At 38.5% G+C, this 9960-nt stretch overlaps 2 protein-coding genes across 5 annotated transcripts in view; one reads left to right on the plus strand and one right to left on the minus strand.

The window, feature by feature from the left end:
• LOC140154895 (FHF complex subunit HOOK interacting protein 2A-like) overlaps window positions 1-5180 on the minus strand; it is a 30601-nt gene extending 25421 nt beyond the window's left edge. For both annotated transcript variants that reach the window (XM_072177562.1, XM_072177554.1), the window contains exon 1: window positions 4986-5180. In XM_072177562.1, coding sequence (XP_072033663.1) covers window positions 4986-5030 — 45 coding nt within the window. In that variant the 5' untranslated portion in view covers window positions 5031-5180. The remainder of the gene's footprint in view (window positions 1-4985) is intronic.
• The window catches only part of LOC140154929 (palmitoyltransferase ZDHHC16-like), a 191682-nt gene that overhangs the window by 90188 nt on the left and 91534 nt on the right, over window positions 1-9960 (plus strand). The gene's annotated exons all lie outside the window — the stretch shown is intronic.

Consider the following 9960-nt stretch of genomic DNA (forward strand, 5'->3'; position numbering starts at 1 on the left):
CTCTGTGGAGTTGGGATAGGAGGAGCCCCTCACACCTCAAAGTATGTCCAGTCTGGACACATCACACTTCATGTGTGATGTGTCCCGCTAATCTATACAAAGACGGTGTACATGGATGACCTGGAGGAGCTATCAAATATACACATATTTCAAAACAAGGATAACTGCACCCATTATGAAAATTCACACAAACCCATCATTTTCAAAATACATTGAAAACCCTTATTCCATTTTTGAAAAATATGATCCCAAATGTTTTACTTACTTTGTCAAGCAAAAATCAATTTCCAGTTTGTCAAATTCATGTCTCAGAATGTTTATATTTTGTAGACTGATAAATGTTTCCATATACCGTAGAATTCCGTCTAGAAGCATATGCCTCAAAACGAGGGTTTTTTTAACGAAAGATATGAAAGGCCAATACCCTTCTCAAAAACATTGCAATAGATTGATCTTACAAATATACATGTTTGTACAGCCGCCTTTATCAGTAATATAGTTGTTCAAACTCCAAATAACGTTTTTGTTGAGAGTGTCTGCCTCTTGTCTCTTGTGTCAACAAAACCTCGTTTAGACTTAGAGGCATATATATGCTGATTGCTTGTCGACGTAATTTTACGGTATTGCACCCAAGTGTCAGTGCTAAACCCCTCATGTGGAGCAAGAAGTCAATTTGACCAAACACATAATAGATTAGGCTGTTCTTCCCCATCCATAATGTATTTTGAAGCTTGACCTGGCAACATTTTTCCATCTACTCAAGGCTAGATGACAGCATGTCATAATCTGATTGACCAACGTGTACCAAACATTACACATATGGTAGACCTAAAGCCAAGCTCTTTCAGTGAGTATAGAAATTTCTGTTACCAGTATATTGAAAAGCACATGGTCGGTGAAGTGCATCAAAGAAATAAATTGTTTTTTAAAGACTTGTACAGACTATTAGGTTACATCCTGTACATAAAGGCCTACAGGCTGCAGTTTGCCAAATGAAAATGGTGGCAAGTTTGATCAGAAGAATTTATGTGGTGGAATTAAAACATTTATACATCATTTTTGGCAACAAATTTCAACCAAATTTTTATTTTAAAAGGATATTCTTACACTTCTCCTTATCAAGTTTAGCCACAAAAGACATTGGGGTCATTCCATACCAACTCAACAAATCAGGCACACCATCAAAAAATGGATTTCTTTCTTTTTTGGTGTACTGGAAGATACTTATGAGAAATAGAAATCCTGAAAATTTCAGGCCCCTACTCCATTTCGTTCTCCCGTAAGAGCAATTTTAAATTTTAGGGGGGCCTCCGTGAAAACGCGTCGCGCGACGGAAGTCAATATAGAGAGGGCCATAAATATAAAACTATACCCCTCAGAACCTTCAAACTTGGTATTCTGGGTTACTTTTTGCTGCAGATTTCAAATATTCAAACAGAAAAAGTGTAGCTTGCTCCATTTTAAAGTTATAGGGGCCCAAAAATGGCTCTACATTCCATCTGGACCACTCTTTGGGGGGCCATAAGTCAAAAAGTAAAAATAATTTTATTATCCAAATTTTTGCTAATGATAGCCAACATTAAGTACTACCCACATGTACAATTTTACACTTAAATCATCTTAATTGGATGAGATAGAGTCCTCCCAAAAAACAAATAAATTGTTTTTACTATAACTTGACCCCCCTAAAAACCAATGTCAGACATTCCGAACCAAATTCTGCTTGATATATGTTTGAGTTGGGTCCTTGGTTAAGTCTCCTGAAAAGTTTCATCATGGCTTTTAAGTGTTTTCCTTCTCAAACATATCCATCAATATGGCCTTGTCATGAACATGAAAATGTGACAGTGCATATACATCATATGCATGTAATATGTAGTCGGTACTCATACAAGGAAAAGTTCAGGTATAAATATGATTTAACTTACACCTGTAGACATTTTATAGTGGGTCAGTTAATTTCTAAAAGTTGTAAGTGAAATGAAGTAATGTATTCCTTGTTACATAGTCTTGATATACTTCTCTGATTATGCATATATTTAGGCCTACATGTATATTGTGCATATTGCGTGGATATTACATATTTATGTATACATATTATGCATATTAAATATGCATAATGCATATTAAATATGTATATTATATAATATGCATATGTAAAAGCATATTATATATGCATATTACATGCATATTATGCATATTAAATATGCATATCAATGATATGCAAATTACTTATGCATATTGCATATATTATCACATTAAATATGCATATTATGCACATTACTATATTAAATATGCATATTATGCATATTACATATATGCATATTAAATATGCATATTATGCATATTACATATATATGCATATTACATATATGCAAATTACATTATGCATATTATTTGCATAATTATGTAATAATATTATGCATATTACATGCACATATATTACATAATGTTAATGTATGCATATTATGCATATTAAATATACATATCATGGATATTATGCAGTTGAATGCATTAAATTTACATATTATGCACATTACATGTACATATATACATATTACTAATGCATAAATGCATATTAATTTATGCATAATATCAGCAGATACCCTATATTGACCACAAAGAAAAGATAAATCAATCTTCCATTTACTGTTTTGCGTACCAACACCGGAACTTCTAGATAGTAGAGAACTACATGTATATCAAGACTTTGTAACAAGGAATACATTATTTCATTTCACTTACAACTTTTAGAAATTAACTGACCCACTATAAAATGTCTACAGGTGTAAGTTAAATCATATTTATACCTGAACTTTTCCTTGTATGAGTACCGACTACATATTACATGCATATGATGTATATGCACTGTCACATTTCAAGTTCATGACAAGGCCATATTGATGGATATGTTTGAGAAGGAAAACACTTAAAAGCCATGATGAAACTTTTCAGGAGACTTAACCAAGGACCCAACTCAAACATATATCAAGCAGAATTTGGTTCGGAATGTCTGACATTGGTTTTTAGGGGGGTCAAGTTATAGTAAAAACAATTTATTTGTTTTTTGGAAGGACTCTATCTCATCCAATTAAGATGATTTAAGTCAGTGTAAAATTGTACATGTGGGTAGTACTTAATGTTGGCTATCATTAGCAAAAATTTGGATGATAAAATTATTTTTACTTTTTGACTTATGGCCCCCCAAAGAGTGGTCCAGATGGAATGTAGAGCCATTTTTGGGCCCCTATAACTTTAAAATGGAGCAGGCTACACTTTTTCTGTTTGAATATTTGAAATCTGCAGCAAAAAGTAACCCAGAATACCAAGTTTGAAGGTTCTGAGGGGTATACTTTTATATTTATGGCCCTCTCTATATTGACTTCCGTCGCGCGACGCGTTTTCACGGAGGCCCCCTAAAATTTAAAATTGCTCTTACGGGAGAACGAAATGGAGTAGGGACCTGAAATTTTCAGGATTTCTATTTCTCATAAGTATCTTCCAGTACACCAAAAAAGAAAGAAATCCATTTTTTGATGGTGTGCCTGATTTGTTGAGTTGGTATGGAGTGACCCATTGGTGAGTAAGTAACTTGTTGTAAAAAAAACCTGCTGCACATGGCCATGTCATGGAAAGCATGATTTCCTAGTTTCCATGTGGATTGTTAGTTGATACCATTTTCCGCGTGTAAACTCAAAGCCCCATGGATTTGCACAAGTTTGTAAGTACATGTAAACTTTTTTGCAACTTAACCTGGAAATCATGCTATGCACTTTTACCTCATTGCCCTGCAAGCACAAATCTGAGTATCTGACCACCAATTGCATGGGATTTAAACTAAGGCTGGCATTTTCGGTCGGGTAAACGGTACCGCCGAGATTACATTACCCGGTAGGAAATACCTCCCGGTACCCGAATTAAAAAAAAAAAAAAAAAAATTTTTTTTTTTTTTAAGTTTTTTATTTTTTCGGTTTTGTAGTGTCCCTGGACCTAGACCGAATGCTAGGATCATTCATGGTTGACCTAAAAAAAAAAAAAAAAAAAAAAAAATTCAAGATATTTTGTTATTTTTAATATGAAAATTGATAATTTGTATTCATGTCATAGTCTATTAATGATTTCAAAATGCATTCAAATTCAATACATTTTGAAATCATTAATAGACTATGACATGAATACAAATTATCAATTTTCATATAAAAATAACAAAATATCTTTTTTTTTTTTTTTTAGGTCAACCATGAATGATCCTGGCATTTAGATTTTTGTTGTTGCATTTGGTACCAAGTTACCCGCCCGAAAAATTGCGGCGGGTACCCGGTACAAAATTACCCGAAAATGCCAGGCCTAATTTAAACCAAATGTTTCTAACATTCAGTGAAAAAAAATCCTGTCCCCCAAAAAAACTTTTGATTTGATGTGAATCTTACTTACAATCGATCGCGCTATATTGTCATTCCACTAAACTTGCGACATTACGCAGTGCACGCAGTACATCATACTCTCATGATCGAGAAACTATTATTTTAGTATAGCTGTACATGTACGCAGCACGCACGCAGATAACCTTGGCTTGCTATTAATTATGGACGCGTCACGCGTAGCGTTGTACGCTCGTGTATTAGCATGATTAGTCGCTGAGTATCAAACGTAGTTGAATGTTCCACAATGTACACACATTAGATCATTTTTCTATATTAAATACGCAATACGCATGTGCGTACGCGTACGGTAAGCTTACTAAATTTTTGACATATAAAAATGATGGTGTTTCTTTACTTTAGGGGGTTTTATTCTTACATGTTATAGCTGGCTTGTGGAAATACAGTGTTATATCCCTAACACTAACCCTAAGCAGTGCAGAAGGCAGCTATTACATGTAAAAATAAAAAACCCTAAAATAAAAGGAATGCCAAAATGACAACATCAACAACAACAAATCGCGAATCGTCAATGACGATTGCATGAAATTCGAGATTACGTACCGCCTCCACGGCGTGGTGTAAAGCCGCCGCAAACCTATTGAACATTGTGTAACGATGTATTTGGTCTTCTTTAATGTAAAGCAGTGCTATTCTTCCAAAATACGCATCTTTGAATCGTCAAACTTCTGTAAATAATACAATTCCGTAGTTCCTGTGTCTTATGTTTTTCTACCAGCTGGCAGTCTTTTACTGCGCAAGCGCAAAGTCGGATTTGTTGGTTGGAGTAATTGATTTTCCTCCAGTAAGAGTGTGTTTTTACTTCTTGGTCAATGTTTCTATTGCTATTAAAATGCCTCAAACAGTATTAGAATCATACGACATAAAATGTGTAGTATACATAATATAAAACCATTTAAAAATGGCTAATTTTTTATGACATTTCAAAGATTTTGTAAAAAATAATCGCAACAATATCTACAAACACTGCCACCTAACTTTACCAGGCGTGGGCAAAGTGAGATAGGAGCATCGAATTCTTTAAGGGGGTGGGTGTTCAGAAATATCTTGGAGTGGAAAATTTTATTTTCACGAAACAAAAACTTTTTGATTTTGTAAACTACACACTTTTTGATCCCATGATGTTAAAGAGTGTGCATAAATACTTTGGTGGGGTTGGAAAAGTTTTAACATCCATCATCAAAATTGTTTAGCCTCCCCCTCACTAACCAAGGCTTAACTACCAGTGAGGCCTACCGGTCGCGGTAACGAGTTAACTCGAATGCTTCCCCACTTTTTGAGAAATTTGCTATGTTTTTCTTTGTATCTTTATTTCAATATGGGCATAGATTTGTAATTTGGCCGCCCCATATTTGTGATGGCCGCCCCACATTTTTCGACCTTGCTACGGCCCTGTTTGGAGTTATATTACTCATTGGAGTTATAGTAGGCCTACGGGGCTATTATTTTCTTGAATTTCTTCGGAAGGGGGTCCCAAATATACGGGGGGGGGTCATAGATTTTTGGAAAGAAAATTTGGGGAGGGGGGTCATAACTTTTTTGATGACCAAAATGTAGGCCTATTAGGCCTATAGGGAGTCACAAGATGACCACAGAGAGTTATTCAAAAAGACAGATTTCAACAACTTAGCCTGTTTAGGGGGTAGGGAGGTCGCAATTATTGATGCCGAATTCTTGTAAATTTGGGACCCCACCCCTTCCGAAAAACAATTGAATATAACGTAGCACTGATGCGCGTGGAACGCGCAAAAGTTTTGGAATGCATGTGCATGCCTTGTCGTACAACCCTATACATTTAGGCAGGCTACCCTCAATTTTTTTTTATCCCCCCTACTATGATTATGTAGGCCTGCTGATTTTTTATCCCCCCTTTCTATGACCCAAATTTTATTTGATCCCCCCACCAAAGTATTTATGAACACTCCCTTATAGTTCGAAACTTTGAAGTTTTTTTGCCTGTTCATGGAGTGAAGAAACTCAGTCAGATCAGATTTCCAGATCTATCAATCTATCAAGTTTAAAGGGGTACGTCAGTGTTCAGAAATATCTTGGAGTAGAAAATCTAGTTTTCACGAATCAAAACTTTGGACCCCCTTTGCAAACTAGAAACTTTTTGATCCCCTATAGGGCCGCTGTGCAATAATCATGAACCCCACGGGAGGGGATTGCTTTGCCCCGGCTTAGTGGCGTAGCTGTCGGGGACAGGGGGGCAAATGCCCCCGGAGGCTGGCAAAAATTACCTATTTGGGCACCCGCCACCTATTGCAAGGAAAAAAGAGGGGAAAAGAGGGAGAGAGAAGCTGAGAGAGGAAAAAAAGAGAGGGAGAGGAGGGGAAGAGAGATGGGGAATCCATATGAGCTCATATGATCATGCAATACCCGGATGCAATACCATACGATTAGCTACGATTATTATCAATAAGCCTGGCAAAAATTGTCTATTTGGGCCCCGCCCCCTCTATTACAGGGAAAAGAGAAGGGAGGGAGAGAGAGAGAGGAAAATGAGGGGGGGGGGGAGAAGGGAAAGGGAAAGAGGGAATCCGTACGATACGTAGTTCCATATACGATTATTATATACCGTAATATCAATATATACTCGACAATTATACTTGACTTCTAAAAGACAAAGAAATAGAAATCTTTTGAAATGCTTTGCACAAAAGCACCTATAGGAGCAGTATATTGACTAATACAATAAAACAATAAAAGGGCCAACCCCGGGGGGGGGGGGGGCACTCATATAAATGGTCTACACGCATGCGTGACCAAAAAACAAGTAAAAGGGGTGTTTTTTAGGCAAGGCAAGTTACGCGCGTGACGCATTTAGGGTCTAAAAAACACTGTTTTTCAAGAATAAGGGTAGTTTTCTGAATCTGAACAACTTGTTTAGGGTACCTTTTCAAATTTTTGGTAAATTACGAGTCCAAAAAGGGTACATTTGTTGCATTTTTAACTCATGGGGGTAAATTCTATATAAATTACCTTATTAAGGGGCTAAATTTGCTGGTAGGGTAAAACTCGTTTAGGGGGTATTTGAAAAAAATTTGGTCACGCATGCGTATACACTGTCATATTTGAGTGATCCCCCCGGGGGGCCAACCCAAAAAGAAAAGTCGAAAAAGGTGGTCAAGAAGGTTGTGTCCGACATGTTTCTATTGCATGCGCCAACCGAAAATTGTCAGTATCGACACAAAATTGGCCGATTAGTTATTTACCATTGAGCTATTTCCCCCCCGGGGGGGGGGGTCACTCCCATTGTGGCCTGTACACCATCCGCGATAATGAAAACACGTAAAAAGGGTAGTTTTTCGTGGGTAGGCACGATACGCGCGTAACGTGTTTAGGGTGTCAAAACATGAAATATTGGAAAAAGGGTAGCAAAATTGCAATTGCTAATACGCGGAAATGAAATTTAGGGTATGAAATTTGGAAGAAGAACATCCGTGTTTAGGGTATCGTTTTGTAGCCAAGGGTTAAATCCTTCTTTAGGGTGCTTTTCAAAAGTTGATTATCGCGGATGGTGTACAGGCCACAATGGGAGTGACCCCCCCGGGGCTATTTCAAACTTGAGGCCGGATTTACCACTAGACCAGATGGGTCCGGGTCCAGGCCCCTAAAATTGCCTAATATAGGCCCTATGTTCCCCAAAACACCATGTTTTGGACCGAAATATTGTAAAATTGCAAAATTTTGCACGCTCGTACTGGCCTTTAACTAGTAAAATTTACCTTCATTTTGGGCAAGGAAATTAGCAAGAGTTGTGGCCAAAATTCATTTTTTTATTAAGACCAAATTAGTAATAAAAAAGCAATTTTTCTCGTGGAGCGCGCAATTTCTTTGAAAAAGTAATAACCCAGTTTACCATCTTCCCTTTTGGGCCACTGTATAGCAAAATTTAAACTTATTTACTTAGCTTTTTTCTTTTTCTTTGATATTTTTATTCTGAAAGTACACTTTCTTTTCGATGGGGGTGCGTCGCACCACCTGCACCTACCCCCATTTTTGTTTGGTGGATTTGGGCCCCCGCCCCATACAGGCTTGCCCCCCTGGAAAAATCCCAGCTACGCCACTGCCCCCCCCCAATTTGCAAACCTTGTGGTGCAGATGTAGGCCTATTATTGCGAGTGCAGTGAGCAGGAAAATTTGCATAAAGCGTTTTTGTTTTTGCTAATCTTTATAGAGCGTTTGATTTAAAAGGCGCCCCATGAATATCGAATGTGTGCCCAAAATCGTCCCCTCATCTTGCCAAAACTTGCTTGCCCCCATTTTGACTGGCCACTCCCCTCCAATTTAACCCTCCCCAGGTCTCATAATTATTGCACATGATCCCCTTACGGTTACGGACATAGACCCCCCTCTCGGCTTGCCAAAAATCGTCCCCCTTAGCCCCAATTTTACCTCCCCAGATCTCATAATTATTGTACAACCCCTAAAAATGCCAACTAAGGCAGTGGCGTAGCTGGGATTTTTTTCCAGGGCGGGGGGGGAAAGCCTGTACTGTATGGGGCGTGGGCCCAAATCCACCAAACAAAAATTTTTCTGCCCCTTCCTCAACAGCCCGAAAAGGTTGACCCAATTTTTTTTCCGGTGGTTTGAAGACATTTTGATATAGGCCTATAGGCCTAGTAGGCCTACCATTTTTTCCCCTCCTCTCCCTCTCTCCTCCCTTTTTTCCTCTCTCTCTCCTTTTTCATCTTTTTCCCTTGCACTAGGGGGCGGGGGCCCAAATAGCGCTAGGGGGCGGGGCCCTGATTTTTGCCAGGGGGGCAATCACTCACTCCTTCACTCGAGTCACTCACTCACACCCCCACTCACTTACTTCTGCTTCTGCTTCTGCTTCTGCTTCGTAATTGGCACCGCCTCCGTAGAGTATCACGCCAATGGAGGGTCAGGGTCAGTTTATAGTTATGCTGCAGATGTGTTTTCAATCTTGCTTTGAACTGTGTTGTTGAAGTAGCTCCGATGACATTGGGGGGCAGGGCGTTCCAGTCGACTATAGTTTTTGGGAAATATGAGTTCTTGAATGTTTCTGTTCTGGCATCCAAATGTTTGTAACACGCCTGATGAATGCGGGTGCTCCTTGATGGTATCAGCCTTTTATTTGCTGCGTTGACAAAAGTTCCTGGTTTCTGATTTTGTATAGGTTTGTTAATCTTGAGGCTTTCCTTCTTTCTTGAAGAGTTGGCCATTCAAGGTCGCTAAGCATTGATGTGACGCTGCTATGACGACTGTAATCACCACATACAAATCTGGCCGCGGAACGTTGCACTTAGTCGATTTTGGAGATGTTTTTAGCTGTGTAAGGATCCCATATGGAGCCGGCGTACTCCAAAGTTGGCCGCACAATTGATTGGTAGGCGAGAATCTTTGTGTCTTTGGGTGCTGCATAAAGGTTCCTTTTGACTAAACCCATGACGGAATTTGCTTTTTTCACTGTTTTGTCAATATGTGTATTCCATGACAGGGTGCGGGAGACTTCGACGCCAAGGTACGGGTTGGAATCAACCGGAGTCAGTGT

This window comes from Amphiura filiformis, chromosome 1 (genome assembly GCF_039555335.1).
Source record: "Amphiura filiformis chromosome 1, Afil_fr2py, whole genome shotgun sequence".
NCBI classification, from domain to species: Eukaryota; Metazoa; Echinodermata; class Ophiuroidea; order Amphilepidida; family Amphiuridae; genus Amphiura; species Amphiura filiformis.